The following is a 16,126-nucleotide window of genomic DNA, read 5'->3' as shown; positions in this document are numbered from 1 at the left end:
AAAAAAAAACTAGCCTCAGATTTTCTTGTATCATAAAATTACATAAGTGTTAACCAAGTGTAGATTTTTCCCCATAGATGTAGTAAAATTCAAATATTCCTATAGTAAAACCTAAGAAAAAATTATACACCATATGCCATATCAGAAGAAATTATTCTTAAGAAATTTGTGTTTTTCTATTATTGAACTATGTATGCAAGGATGGCATGGTGATTCCAGGTATCTGTTGTTTCTTATTTTCATTATATAAAGTTTTCTTTAGTAGAATATTAATACTTTTACTACTTTCAGACTTTTTTCTTCTCAGCCATAGAATGATGATTGGCTGAATCAATCAATCAGTTTATAAATAAATAATTTCCCACTAGTCCTTGAAAAAAATAAATTCATGTTGCATTATGACACGAATGGAAATCTCCAAATACTTCTTTTCCAAGGTTGGGAATATGTTGGGAAAATAAGAAAATGACAAAGGAAAAAACTCTTACATATCAGAAAAGATGGAAAGCCTTATAGTCTGAAACAACCTACTATATGTTTTATGGAGAAATAAAGGAGAGGAGTTTAAAGGCTCCAAACACACACACACACACACACGTACACATATATACATGCATGCATGCACGCACACACACATACATATACACTCACACACATATGATAAGGAGATGGAAAGGCCAATTATCCTGATTTGATTATTATATGTTGAATTACCATTCTGTACCCCATAACTATGTATAATTATTAGGTGTAAATAAAACGTAAAACATAAAGTTAAAGATAGGATAAAATACTATAGGATACATTGGGAAGTTGACACATAAATTATCTTTCTGGAAAAATGAGTTAATTAAATTATATAGAGAAGTTGATATCAAACACATGAAATTACGGGAAACACATAGAAGGAGCAATTTCGCTTGCCCAATCTAATCACAGAATCATAATTACTGTCTCCAAAAGACTGAGCCCTGCAATCATGTGCACTTCTTTAGTCTCAGTACAATTGGCACTTTTAGAGTCTCCCTCCCTAAGAGTGATTTCAGAGAGCTCTTGATGTCCTTGTTCCTCAGACTGTAGATGAAGGGGTTCAGCATGGGGGTGACCACCATGTACATCACAGAAGCAGTTGCAGTTGGGCGTGAGTTTTGGGTCACAGCAGAACTGAGGTACACACCAATGCAGGTGCAATAAAACAAGGAGACCACGGAGAGGTGAGATGCACAGGTGGAGAAAGCTTTGTACTTGCCCTGAGCTGATGAGATTGCATGGATGGAGGACACTATCTTGGAGTAGGAGTAAAGGATGCCAGCCAGGGGGCCAATAGCCAGAAGCACAGCTGCAAAATATATCACCATGTCATTAAGAAAGGTGTCAGAGCAGGCATGGTGGACCACCTGATTCAGTTCACAGAAAAAGTGTGGGATTTCCATGTCTGTGCAGAAGGACAGCCGCAACACCATCAAGCTTTGTAACAGGGAATGCAGGGCACTGATGATGCTGGACACCAGCACCATCAACATGCAGAGCCTGGGATTCATGATGACAGTATAGTGCAAAGGGTGACAGATGGCCACAAATCGGTCATAGGCCATCACAGCCAGGAGGAAGTCATCTAACCCTGCAAAAAACAATAAAAAGTACATCTGTGTGATGCAGCCTGAGTAGGTAATGAGCTTGCTCTGTGTCTGGATGTTCACCAGCATCTTTGGAATGCTTGTGGAGGTGAAGCAGATGTCCACAAAAGACAAGATTGAGAGGAAAAAGTACATGGGCGTGTGCAGGTGGGAGTCTGAGATGGTGGCCAGGATAATGAGCAGGTTCCCTAGCACAGTGACCAGGTACATGGACAGAAAAAGCCCAAACAGGAGAGGTTGAAGTTCCAAGTCCTCTGAAAATCCCAGCAGTAGAAATTCTGACATTTGTGTATTATTTCTGGGTTCCATCTGGTGGAAAGAGAAAAATGATGAATGCTGGAAATAAGGAGGGATATATTGAGTTTGAAGGATGTGACTACCGTTAAGGAGAATAATGACATATATAATTTTCACAGATAGATAATTAGAACCATAGAAATGCCATGATTTGCATTTTATGATCAAGACATTGGTTTGTGTATTTCATGTAGGACCTGGTCCCCTTTGGATGATTCCCCATCTTATGCATTTACTCCTGTCCATCCTTAGCCAGGAAGTCACTCTCCTACAGTGCTGTGGAGACAGTCCATTGGCATTTGAGAAGCATGTACTTAGAGCCCACCACCTTCCTGGGGCCATTTAGGGAATAGGTAGAGATGCTGAAAAACAAGAATTCCTACAGTCTGATGGTGGGGGACAAATACAAGCACGTAAAGAAACAGCCATATAACTTTCAGATGGAGATAATTATGCTAAAGAAAAAACAAGCCACAAGAAGAAAGGGAAGGATGGTGGGTGCTAATTTTATGGGGGCCAGGCAGGAGCAGTAATTGGGTAACATTTGAACCCAGACCTCAGACAGGCAGGATCCATAGGTAAACTGAGGAAGTGTGTCTCCCACAGGAGGATCAGATAGTGCAAAGACCCGAGAAAGGTGCTTGTGCCAGGTGCTCAATTCTGAAAAGGAAGCCAGTGTGATGAGGGGGATGAGCCAGGGAGTGTGATGAGAGAGGATGCCAGGGGGCTGAGGAAGAGGTGGTCTCACTGCTGATGAAACATTATCATGCAGGGGCTCCTCTTTCACATGCTGTGCCTTGCACTTGGTCTGGTTTCAAAGGCATCCTTCAAACTAATTACATCCCTCCTTATTTCTGTCATCTGGTTCACATTTGGACATCTGTAGATGAGTTAGATTATGGAATATGAAACTTCAAGCCACCTCATTCTGAGGACTGCTCACTCCCCACAAGACACACACACACACACACACACCACCTCCCACGGTGCATCCTAAGTCAATGCTACTGCATATTTTCTCAGTCTCTGCCATACTGATTAGAAGGATGGATTGCAAGACAGCTGTGAACATCAGAATATATTCCCCCTTAAAATAGAGACAGAGTCCTCAAATTCCAGAGGGTATGCTTCCCACAGGTGTGCAAATCATCATATGACCATTTGTGCCCTGGATTTAGGGATACATAAGCCAATATTCTGCTCAGTAAACAGAGAGTGCTGAGAGGGGCGTGAGGGATGAGGAATGCTCACGACACTTGGGGTCCCCAGAGTCTCTGGTGAAGGAGGGCGTCCTTGGTGCTGGAGGTTTGCCGGCTTTGCTTTTCTCTTCTTCATGCACAGAATGAGCAGGGAGGCAGCAAAGCCCAAGTTATCTGAGAGAGAGAGAGGGGAGACACCAGCAAATTGCAAAAACGAGAGAAGGGACTCAACTGAAAATCGACAATAGAAATACACAAAGTATAACAGTAGTAAAGATGAAATGAGAAAGGGATTTTATGCATAATATTAAATATGGAACTTCCAGAATCAGATAACCAGGTTTTAAATATTGTATGGATCAAATAGTAGCTACTTGAACTTGAAGCCAACAGAGGGATTATAAATGTTAGTCTATTCACTGGTGCATTGGGGATAGTAGGTTTCTAATTCATGAAGTCAACCTCACAGGGGTAGAGAGTCGGATAGTGATCTTTAGAGGCTCAGAAGTGGGAGGGAAGAAACAAAGAGGGAGGCTGGAGAACAGGTACCCAGCTATGGTTAGAGAGGTGGAGCGAGTCCTAATGTTCTGCAGCACAGCCGTGTGGCTACACTTTGCTGCAGAAGGTTGCGTGTTTTATAAAGACTGGAAAACAGCAGTTTGAAAACTCCCAACACGACAAAGTGATAAATGTTAAAGGTTGATGCATTCTCCCCAACTAGGTCTATAAATACAAAGAATGCAAAATAGTGAACAGCAAAGTTGGCTAAAAAACAACCAATCAACCAACCAACCAACCAACGAACCTTCCACTTTTTATGTTTGAAAGAGTCCAATCATCCATTGGAATAAAAACCTGCACATCTACCACACAAGAGAAAAGAGTTTGCACAGACCTCTTTTTTAGACCTCATATCTAACAAACCCACAATATATGCAGCCTCATGAGAAAGGGAAAACTTACAAAAAAAGCTCATAATTATATGCTTTTCACCTATTAGACATTCTTTGCATCAGCATATGCAGCAACTCAATTTGAGAAAAAAAAATGCAGAGTGGTCATTCATCAACAGGTCCTAAAACAGAATTAGCAAGCCACACATTGACCAGATGTTTTTAATGACAAAAATATACCCAATGCTCCCAATATTAAGAAATTGTTTTTGCAAAATCTTCATATACCTCCTGCTTGCTCAATTTTCCTCCCCCCTTAACCAAAAATCTTGAATATGGCCCAGTTTTGGTAACAGTGCCCTGTACTTCCCATTCCCTCCACAGTCCACCATTTGGACTTCTGTTCCCATTACTGACCTGTGAATAATCATTCCAGTGTTGCTGAGTCTAACATATATATATTTTTTATTTTAGCCTATGAATAAATTAATGATGATTCATTCATCAAACAAGCAGACAGGCACAGCCATTTCTTGTCACTAGACTAAGCTGGATTTGATCTTAGGTGGTCTCACTTTGGTTCTCTCTAAACCTTTCCTGTTTAGGATGCCCAGGCTCACCTGGATGGGGATTTCTGAGAAGAAGGTCTCTGTTTGAAGCTTCAGTCCTACCCTGGGTGGTTGGTGATGGAGACAGAAGCTCTGTCCCCAAAGAAGACAGAAGGAAGAAGTGAAGTATTGGTGGCCATACCAGATTTAGGACATCAAAAGCAACCACCAGGTCTTGTCCATCCCCAGGTTGCACACACTGAGGGACTATTGTCCCTCAAGCAGAAGAGATATTTACAGCTCCCTATATCTGCTCATTAGGCCCATTTATCTCTTGTTATTACAGTTCTGAGTATGATTTCCCTGTTGGGCACTGGTCTGGGCAGAAAGAAAACAATTCTTGTGAATTTTCTCTTCCCTTGTGACCAGGTTAGAAGTCAAATGAATCATTTTTATTACTACTTTTCTGTAAGCTCTCTTGACTTCCAGAGGAATCTCCTGCACACTGGGGAGGGGGTTTGGAGCACAGGGGATGCTGCCCACCACATGGAAATCTGGCCCTGAATCTCAGCAGTGCTGAGGCTGAGAAGTTCCAAGTTAAAAAAAATCTATATTTTCCAAATTTATAACCATCTCCAGATGTTTTCCCCAAAACCTTCTGATGTTTCTAGCAAATTTAGCATCCACCTTGGGTAACTATTTAAAAAATTCCAATCTAGTAATGTGACAGGTTTAAAAAAATTTTTTTCCAGTCCAGAAAGTTTGAAAGACAATTTAGTTGTTTTCTTAAACTTCTACTGATTTGGAGCAAATATCCAAAAATCTGGTCACTATTTTTATTGGCTGATTATTTCTATATACCTGTTTTAATCCAGTCTTCAGAATTTCTCAACAGATATTTACAGATTGTTATTCTTCTGTAGTCTTTTGAAAAAAATAATTCTGTCCATAATTTTAAACATCTTCTATGTTACATAGATGTCTATCTTCTTTCTTCTGAGTTTCTTTCCTAAGTTTTAAGATGGTTTGTCCACAGGTAGAATTATATGTTGTTTTCTGCAGATTCAGTTAAAAATATATTTTTTTACAATACAGTGCAGGTTTAGTCCCTTATATTTTTAAAAAATAAGATGTGTGTATTTATGGGATGAATGTGATGTTTTGATCTATGTATACAACATAAAAAGACTCATTTAAGCTAATGAACTACCAATGGTCAATTCTTCATTCATTTTATTTCAAAATTATTATTCTTAACACATGTCAATCATGCACATTAGGGAGGTTCACTGTAACATTCCCACACAGGCATACATTGTGCATTGAGCATGCCTAGCCACACTTCTTCCACCAGTGCTCTCTTCACCTTGCCTCCTGCACTCTCCCCAGTCCTGGGAATCCTTCTTCTATGACCATTTTCTTTTAGTTTGACACCATCCCTTTTATTGATTCTTGATTTTATTTCTTGTGCTTTAGGGGTATTGTAGAGAAATTTGGTTCCTAGGCTGACATGGTAGAGATTTGGGCCTGATTTTTCTTCTAGAAGGTGCAGGGTCTCTGGACTAATGCCTAAGTCCTTGATCCACTTTGGGTTGAGTTTTGTACAGAATGAGAGATAGGGGTTTAATTTCATTTTGCTACATATGGATTTCCAGTTTTCCAAGCACCTTTTGTTGAAGAGGTACCTTTTCTCCAAAATATGTTTGTTGTGCCTTTTTTCTAGTATAAGATAACTGTATTTATGTGGAATTGTCTCTGGGTCTTCTATTATGTACCATTGTCTTCATGCTAATACCATGCTCTTTTTTATTACTATAGCTCTGTAGAATAACTTAAGGTCTGCTATTATGATGCCTCCTGCTTCACTGTTATTGCTAAGGATTACTTTGGCTATTCTGGGCCTCTTATTTTTGCAAATGAATTTCATGACTGTTTTTTCTATTTCTATGAAGAATATCATTGGAATTTTAATAGGAATTGCATCAAATATTTATTTCAGTTTTCATAGTATGACCATTTGGAATAATTCTGCCTATTCAAAGACATTGGAGATCTTTCCTTGAATGGAACCACCATTTGACTCAGTCCAGCAGGCAGATTCCAGTACTGGATCTGTTCTTCTTCCAGTGGACAAAGACCTCCCTAGACCATATTCTGTAAAATTCTGTATACACCATGATATCTCTATCCTTCAAAACTGATAACATTTTTTTGTATATTTATCCTTGAAGACAGTAATCATGCACACAATGGATAAACCATTCCTAGGTTTATACCCAAAGCACTCAAGATCATCATACTACAGTGATGTAGCCACATCAATGCTTGTAGCAGCTTAATTCACAATAGCTAAGATATGGAACCAACCTAGGTACCCTTTAATAGATGAATGAATAAAAAATAAGGTATATATACACAATGGAATAATACTTAGCCACAAAGAAAAATGAAATTATGGCATTTGCCAATAAACGGATGAAACTGGAAACTATCATGTTAAATGAAATAAATTAATCCAAAAAAACCAATGGTCAAAATTTCTCTCTGATATGTGGATGCTAACTCACAATAAGTGTGGGCCTGGAAGAATAGGAATTCATTGGATTAGACAAAGAGGAATAAAAAGATTGAAGGGGGAATGGGAATAGCAGATAGTAGAATGAATTGGACATAACTTTCCTATGTTCATTTATGAATACAACACCAGTGAAACTCCATATCATGTACAACAGCAAGAATGGGAAGTTATCCTCCATGTATGTATAATATATTGAAATACACTATACTGTCAGGTATAACTAAAAAGAACATTTTTTTTTAGTTTATATATATGAGAAGGAGGACCCAATACTTGTCACTTGCCTTAATTTGTCCGGTTTATTTTTCTCAGCATGGTATCCTCCAGCTTCATTCATTTTGCTGCAAACGACAGTATTTTATTCTTCTTTATGGCTGAATAATACTTTGTTGTGTGTATATATACCACATTTTCTTTATCCATTCATCTGTTGGTGGACATTGAAGCACTGTATTAACCTGATGTCTTCCCCTTCCATGATGTTTATTGGAAAACTTCTTTACTATTTTGTACATAGTGTGCATATCTTTACAAAGTTTTTTGTAAAAATACAAGTGTTAACAAAACTGTTGAATTCCCTCTCATCCTGTAGAATAGAGAGAACAATGGAGCCATCATGTGCATGTTTACTGTCTTCAAGGATAAATAAACAAAAAAAATGTTATCAGTTTTGAAGGATATAGACACAATAGGTGTATATAGAATTTTACAGAATATGGTTTAGGGAGGTCTTTGTCCACTGGAAGAGGAACAGATCCAGTACTGGAATCTGCCTGCTCGATTTGTCAAAAAGGAGATTATGTTATGGTGTGGCCTGATCACTATAAGCAAGTAGGTTAATATAGATATAGATAAGGTTGGATTAACATAGCAAATTGATCTTGTAGTCTAGCATGGAATAAAGGACATAAGGTTTATAGATATTAGTAAAATGATACATGAAAATGATAATGATACATGAAAGTTGCAATTAAAATAAAAAGGAGAGAGGAAACAGGGGCTGCCTTATCTTCTATTGGATCATATAAAAAACTACTTGGTCAAATAAATATGGGATGAGCACCAAAAAAGCCCAAGTTCTCTGCTTTCTTATATAAGTAATGCATAGCTTTTGTGGCTTTTTGTATATTTAATTGTTTTAAAACTTTTTGTTTTATTCTCTTTTTTTAATCTTGAAATGTTCAATCTGTAAATGTCTTGATCTAAAAAAAAGATATCATTGCATTTGTCTTCTGCATACATTTATTTTCATTCCTTCATGATTTCTTTGAACCATCAAGATGATATGATTATGGTTGGAATGTATCCGGAAATTAGGAAACCTTCTGTTGCTTATAGTGTCTCAGGGAATACCTGAGTTTATTAGACCTTCCTATCCCAATCCGGTCTAATTAATTCCTTTCTATTGTTTATTAATCAGATTTTTTTACAGTTGGTTTTAAAAAATATGGCAGAAAATGGCCACAGAAGACGGAATCCAAATTCACTCATACATAAGAGATGTAGGAACCAGATTTTCTGGGTACCATTTTTGCATTCTTTAAGGGAAAGAGAGCCTTATAGTGGTGGAAGTGAGAGTAATATGCACTGTGTGTGTGTGTGTGTGTGATTAAGTATGAGAACAAGTTTCACAGAAAGGGGACCTGGGTTCAATATATTCCAGGAGGTTACTCAGGCCAGCTCAAGGTAACAAATGGAGTTAGGGAAGGGTGTCTTTCACTTGATAGGACACATTTATAGCCATCTTAATAAAGTGTCAATGCAATAACACCTGGCCTGAGGGACTCCCTGAATCCTCATCATACAGAGTCAGCCTTGACATTCAGCCTTCTCTGTCACCATCTCTCATCACCCTCCTCTTGCTCACCCCTCTCACAACACTGGCTGCCTTTGCGCAATATTCATTATAATTGATATTACTATTATAATTATTATTAAAGAGCAGAGTTTGCATTAGAGTCTGCTCTCTAAGTTGTACTCTCTTTGGCTTTTGACAAATATACAATGACATTTACTCACCATTACAGTGTCATGTGAAATACCTTCACTATACTAAAATTCTCATTTACACCTATTTATCTCTCGCTATTTTCCCCAAATCCCTGGCAAACACTGATTTTATTTTAAAGATCTCTACAGTTATGTCTTTTCCAGAATGTCCTAAGTTTTGGCTTTTTATTCAGTGTGTTTGCTTGCTGTTGTTGTTGTTATTTTTGTAGTGTTTGAGAGAGCACCAGAGCCTTTGTGTGCAAGGCAAACTCTCTACCACTGATCAGCACCCCAAACCATGTGCCATGCGATAAGAATCACTTGCTATGTAGCCTCTTGAGATTGGCTTCTTTCCTTAGCAATGAAAATTTAAGATTCCCCCAGTTCTTTCTGAGACTCAAGAGCTCATTTCTTTCTATTTCTGAAGAATGACTTTTCCAGTGTATGGATGCACCCCAGTTTGATTATCCATTTACCTATGAAAGGCATTTTGTCTGCTTCCAAGTTCAGAAATTTATGAATAAAACCACTATAGTATTTGAGTTCAGGTAATTAGTAATAAATAGAGGTCCCTGTTGGTCCAAATCGTTGTCAGCCTTTAGGACTTTTCTCCAGCACATGGTTCCATTCAATCACGATGGCATTGTACTGAAGCACTTCATTTTATGAGGGGTGGATATGTGGCGGTAGCTGATAGCTGTGTAGTTAAGGGGGTGACACTGAAGCCATAACATAATCAAACAGAAGAAACCCTTGGTAATTGTCTTCTGCTACTTGCTCTGGCATTGCTTCTTATATGTGAAGACATCATTCACAACTTCTCTGCCTTCCAAGTATACTTCAGATAACTGTATTAAAAAGTGATTACTGGGGTTATGGCTCACTTGTCTGGCAAGTGTGAGGCACTGGGTTCAATCTTCCACACCACATAAAAATAAATAAATGAAATAAAGGTATTGTGTCTACCTACAATTAAAAATATTTTTAATAAAGTGACTACACTGAGATCCCCTGCAGAGCAACCAGTAGATGTGTGAAGAAAAAATGTGAGGCCCTGATTTACAGGACTGGGCAGGAACTGGGGCACTTTTTTTGAGCCATTCTGTGACCATGAAAACTAAAGGAAATACTGAGAATAAAGAAGGTTGATAATGGATGATGTTGTTCTTTATCTGATCTTTTAATGATTGCAGTAAAATTTAGGAAAGTGAAATATACAATTTGGTGCAATGGAAGGAGTCACATTTGTAGGCAGTATCGAAAGTGTTCAAGAAGAAATAGGTAAATTAATAATAAAACATAAAAGATAGTTGGGCATGGAGATGCACGCCTATATTCCCAGTGACTCAAGAGGCTGAGGCATGAGGATTGCAAGTTTGAGACCAACCTCAGCAACCTAGTGAGATCTTGACTCAAGATAAAAATTAAAAAGGGGTGGGGATATAATGGGGATATGATTCAGTGGCTAAGTGCCCCTGGGTTCAAGCCCCAGTACCAAAAAAACCCCATAAAAGATGCCACCTGCCTTTCATTCCAATGAACAAACCCCTTTCCACAGAAATGCCAATCTTTCAAGCATCAGTGAGTCAATGTACAGCTTGCAAAATAAATCTTTCACAGAATAATACAGTGCATGACTTGAAATTTGCTTCATTGCATTCATCTCTGATGTTGAGTCTACAAGGATTCAGCTTATTTGTTCAGATTAGTCTTTACCCATAGAATCCCACTAGAGTCAGACCTTGATAATTAATTTTTACCAGTGAAGATTGTTGACACTGTGGACAGTAAGTTAAAAACAAACCATCATCCTATGGGAAGAACAAAACCCAATGGCCATTTCTAAAACCTGCTAGGATGTTAAAATTTATATTCCTTAAAAGGGAAGTTAAAGCAGTGGTCATCAAAGGAATAATAGACATTTCCATAAATTTCAGAAATAGCCTTAGTTGCTAAGTGTGTTTTCCTGATAGGAGTAAATAAAACTCATGACTCTCTAAAATTAAAACAACTAAAAAAATCTTGGTATGATATATGCCACTTGTGAAGACATTATTCTTAAGAAATACAGGTTAACCCATGACATACAAAAATATAAATATTTATAATGATATTATGGGAAATTTTGAGAAGTAGAAAAATGACAAAGGGAAATATCTAGGCTACTAGGGAGAGGCAACACTTCATAAGAAATTTATTTATGTTGCATACAGGAAATTAACTAAATTTAATTTGAAATTAGTTAAAGAGCATAAATTTCCACAGCCAAATAGAAAGGATGAATTCTACTTCTATAATTTGATCAAAGAATCACAATTACTTCTCTGAGTCTTGGACCTTCAACTACGGGCATTTGTCCAGCCCTGGGCCAAATGTCCCTTTTATTGTCACCCTTTCAATGAGTCTCATCAGAGCGCTCTTGATGTCTTTATTCCTCAGACTGTAGATGAAGGGGTTCAACATGGGGGTGACCACACTGTACATCACGGATGCTGCTGCATTGGAGTGTGAGTTTTGTGTGACAGTAGAGCTAAGATACACACCAAGGCCTGTGCCATAGAATAAGGAGACCACGGAGAGGTGAGATGCACAGGTGGAGAAGGCTCTGTACTTGCCCTGAGCTGATGAGATTGCACGGATGGAGGACACTATCTTGGAGTAAGAGTAAAGGATACCGGCAAAGGCACAGCCAGCCAGCAGCACAGCTGCCAGGTACATCACCAGATCATTAAGAAAGGTGTCAGAGCAGGCAAGGTGGACCACCTGGATAATTTCACAGAAAAAGTGGGGGATTTCCAAGTTTGAACAAAAGGACAACCGCAATACCATCAAGCTTTGTAATAAGGAATTCAGGGCACTCATGATCCAGGATGCCAGCACCAGCAAGCCACAGAGATGGGGGTTCATGATAACTGTGTAGTTCAGGGGGTGACAGATGGCCACAAAGCGGTCATAGGCCATCACAGCCAGGAGGAAGTTGTCCAACACTACAAATAATGTAAAAAAATAAATCTGAGTGATGCAACCTGCGTAGGTAATGGCCTTTCTCTGTGTCTGGATGTTCACCAGCATCTTGGGGATGATGGTGGAGGTGAAGCAGATGTCAGAAAAGGACAGGTTGGAGAGGAAGAAGTACATGGGCGTGTGCAGGTGGGAGTCTGAGATGGTGACCAGGATGATGAGCAGGTTCCCCAGGACAGTGACCAGGTACATGGAGAGGAAAAGGCCAAAGATGAGGGGCTGCAGTTCTGGGTCCTCTGAAAATCCCAGCAGAAGGAATTCTGAAAGTTGTGTGTCATTCTCTTGACCCATTTGGGTGATGAAACTAATAAGAAAAGAAAAAAAAATGGACATGACACAATTATGCAATTCGAACCTGGAAGAAATGCTGTCCTTCATGTTCTATAGGCAAGATGTAAATTTCTGTTCTCTGTGTGACTCTGCTCTCCTTCACAGGACCCTTGTCCTCTCTGAACTGGAACAATCGTCTGACTCTCAGCTTTTCCCCCAAGAGGTTATGTATTTGAATTTCTTTGGTGCATTTGAGAAATAAAATGTAGTGATGATCACGTTGCAGGCACTGTTCCAACAGTGAATGATCAGTGCTGAAAAAAAGAAGGTTCTTAAATCTAAAAAGGGAGGAGCAATACAAGCCAAGGAGAGCAAAGGTAAATAGGAAAAGGAAACCCTCGTGTGACGTGTCATGCATTAATAGTTACTATGAGGGAAAATCAAAAGCATGTTTGAAGGACAGAGAAGGAGCATTGTTTTGTCCTGGAGCTTCAGGCAAGACAAGAGGCGACACTTGCAAAGAAACCCCGAGGAAGACAGTGTGCAGAAATGTGTGCCTGGCAAGAGGGGTACACAGGTGAAGGCCCCGGGGGAGGTGCTTGATTCAGATGTTCAGGGTCAGTGGCAGCCAGTGTGATGAGCAGGATGAGCAAGAGGGAGAGGGACGTGAGTGGGTGTCAGAGAATAATGAAGAACAGAGGGGCCTCCGTGCTGTTGAGGTTCAGGACAGCAGGAGACTCAGATGTTGTTGTTTTGTGGTTTAACTCATCTGTCCCTTGCAATAATACTGAGCCCAGGTCCCTCTTGGTCAAACCTCTTCTGAGCCCTAAGAACAAACACACATGAACACACACACATACACACACCACCCTGCTTTAAACACACAACATGCTTTGTTCTTCTCACTCCTAGTCACATTATTAGAAAGGAATGGGCCTTGTTTAAGCTGTTGATATCAAATCATCTTTCTTTACATAGGTGTGCAAAAGGTACCCTAAAGTTCCAGCTTGTGAATATCCTCAACACGTGACCTATTTGAGCTTCCTTTTGCTAGAGCTATTTTCTACTCTGTGTTTAGATGATGTGGGTCAGAGAAAGTTGTTCAACACTACAAATAAAGTAAAAAACATATAAATCTGTATGATGCAGCCTTCAAAGGTAATGACTTGATCTGTGTCTGGAGGTTCACCAGCATCTTTAGGATGATGGTGGAGATTAAGCAGATATCCACAAAGGACAGATTGGCAGGAAGGAGTACATGGTCAGCCAAGGAATTTTCAGGAAGCAGGTTTAATGACTGCCATAGTCATTAGAGGGCTCTTGCCTAAAACATTCTCTAGACAAAGATTTTGGAAATTCTTTGAACTTTATTCCAAGTGGGATGAGGGTCTTGGACGTTTTGAATGACAAGTGCTTTTGTTGCATCCTCTAGACCAGAGGTCCCACAAGTTTTTTTTTTCCTGCAAACCTGGTATTTACAAAAAGAGGAAATTATTAAGCACAATATCCTCTGCATACAGAAGTTTTCCCTGATATCCTGTGTAAGAAGCTTTCTGAAAAGAAGAGGAACTTACATGTCACAAATATGGTGGGAGTTTCTGCTTAATTATGGTAAGGGTCTCCTGCGTGGGGGTCTTTGGCTTGCTTCATAGAGAAATACCAAAACAGAACAAAACACATCAGGCATCAGATGAAGCTCAGTGATGGAGCACTTGATTCACCTGCGTGACAGCCTGGGTTCAATCCCAGCATAGCAAGAAGAGAGAAAGGAGGAAATACAGAAAATCTGGTCAAATAACAGAAAAGAAATGCATGAAGAACAACAAATGTGCAGTTTTTGTATGAAATAGTAGAGGACATGTTTTCCTGTGCCATTAGATATTGAGTTGACTAATTGGGGTCTTTGTATTTCATTTCAACTTTCATTGACACATAATAATTACAGAAGTTCATGGGGTAAAACGTGAAGTTCCAATATATGTACACATCCTGTAACAATCAATTCAGGGCCATGTGTATATCCACCACATCAAACACTTGCAATTTCATTGTGCTTAGATTATTCAAAACCCTCTCTTGTAGCTGTTTGGAGATATGCAATGTATCATTGTTAACTATGTGATAAAATTGCCAAATTTATTTCTCCTGGCTGCTCAGACTCCCCTTTTTTGTATCCTTCCTCTCCCCAATCTCTGGAAATGATGATTCTATTCTCTCCTTCTATGAGATCAACTCTTTAGATCTCACAGTGAAAACCAATCGGTATTTGTCGATCTGTGAATTAAGCCAGACCCAGAACGACTCCAGTTGGACAGTAGCCCGTGAGGCAGAAGCGCCCCTCCCTTCCATTTTCTCATGTGAAATCTTTTCTGGATTATTCCTTGGCTTTCAGTTTTGAACTCTGAGCAAATCCAGTGGGCCCGCCTAGTCCTGGTTGTGACCTTCACCTGACCAAGGCTGCCCCAGATGACAGTCTATAACCCCCCCCCCCCCCCAACACACACACACACTACAAGGAGTCTGTCCTTTGGCACGGAGTCCAATCCTGCCTGTGTGTCCTGCTGAGGGCATTCCGTCACACACACATTGACCACACTGGACTCTGTCTGGACATTTGGATGCAAGGTTGAAATGAGACTTACCTGCTTGGTTCACCTCTTTCTTTTTACAGCTGTATGTGGATATGTCTGCATTATCTTCAACAAAACAAAAGGAGAGGCAGAGTTGTGAAATAAAATGCATGTCAGGAGAATAAAACCAGGTTAAATTTAGTAGTTTTAAAAACAACTGAATTAAACAAAATTGAGTGCAGCATCAAGGGAAAAAAGATCTAAAAACCCAACATTTTAATGCTGTCATGATAGATGTAAAGTTATATTGGTGAAGAGCTAAACATAAGAGAATATAATAGAATATTCTCTGAATATTGAGGCATGTACAGAATTCAGTTGATCTTTGTTGAATGAACAAGGAATCCTGCCTCTGTGTATAAGAACATTCAGCACAGGATAAGATTATATTTCAATTTTGTTGGAAAAGCTTGACTAGTTGAATGAAAGTTGGCATAAACGACTATTTAGCTGGAAGAAAAAGTGTTTGGTCCATTACCTCACATACTTTAAAAAATTTCAGAGGAATTGAAGACTACAATATGAAATTAAAGAGCACAGGTTAGAGGGACACCAAGAACACTATACATAAAGTTTAAAATCATCTTGTACAAGTCAAGAAACTCAGAAATAGATGATAGGAATTTGTCACTAAATAAAATTTTAAAAATGATTATGGCTGAAATCTATCACTCTCAAAGACAAAAGAACAACACCAAACAGGAAAATTCCATTGAAATTCTGGTAACTGTAAAAACGGGCAGGTGATAATCATATGCCAATCAAAATGATGCCCCATCACAGAGATGAAAGTGCCTTAGCTATACTCTCTCTCTACAGGTAGTGCACTCTCCTCTTTTCCACCTAATGGACATATGCTTTACTTACACTGAAAATCACTTCAGTCCACTCATTCCTACTTCTAACACGTCTTCTGGGGCCATCACCTCACTGTATTCACATTGCTGAGTTCAGGGCTCACTCTGTTTTGCATGGTGAATAAATACATCAACCAGTTAATCAGACAAACCAGTAAGCAACCACCCCAGCCTCTCAGTGCTGGGCTGGGCTGGCTCTCAGCAACT

At 39.1% G+C, this 16,126-nt stretch overlaps 2 protein-coding genes across 2 annotated transcripts; both read right to left on the bottom strand.

Moving 5' to 3' along the window:
- Window positions 1-977: 977 nt before the first annotated feature.
- LOC124087718 (olfactory receptor 7A17-like) lies at window positions 978-1,946 on the bottom strand. Its single transcript, XM_046436690.1, has one exon. It carries the CDS (start codon window positions 1,944-1,946, stop codon window positions 978-980), a length of 969 nt encoding a protein of 322 aa, XP_046292646.1.
- Window positions 1,947-11,484: 9,538 nt separating this feature from the next.
- On the bottom strand, window positions 11,485-12,453 carry LOC124087717 (putative olfactory receptor 7A2). Its single transcript, XM_046436689.1, has one exon. The coding sequence runs from the start codon at window positions 12,451-12,453 to the stop codon at window positions 11,485-11,487; it is 969 nt and encodes a 322-aa protein (XP_046292645.1).
- Between the last annotated feature and the right edge of the window lie 3,673 nt (window positions 12,454-16,126).

This window comes from Marmota monax, unplaced genomic scaffold (genome assembly GCF_021218885.2).
Source record: "Marmota monax isolate L192 unplaced genomic scaffold, Marmota_monax_Labrador192_F-V1.1 WCK01_AAM20220418_F8-fsc00021, whole genome shotgun sequence".
NCBI classification, from domain to species: domain Eukaryota; kingdom Metazoa; phylum Chordata; class Mammalia; order Rodentia; family Sciuridae; genus Marmota; species Marmota monax.
The sequence above is the reverse complement of the archived record's forward strand: the minus strand, read 5'-3'. Positions and strand labels throughout refer to the sequence as shown.

Coding starts and splice junctions, on each gene's coding strand:
- LOC124087717 (XM_046436689.1), bottom strand. CDS start 12,453: ATGGGTCAAGAGAATGACACACAACTTTCAGAATTCCTTCTGCTGGGA.
- LOC124087718 (XM_046436690.1), bottom strand. CDS start 1,946: ATGGAACCCAGAAATAATACACAAATGTCAGAATTTCTACTGCTGGGA.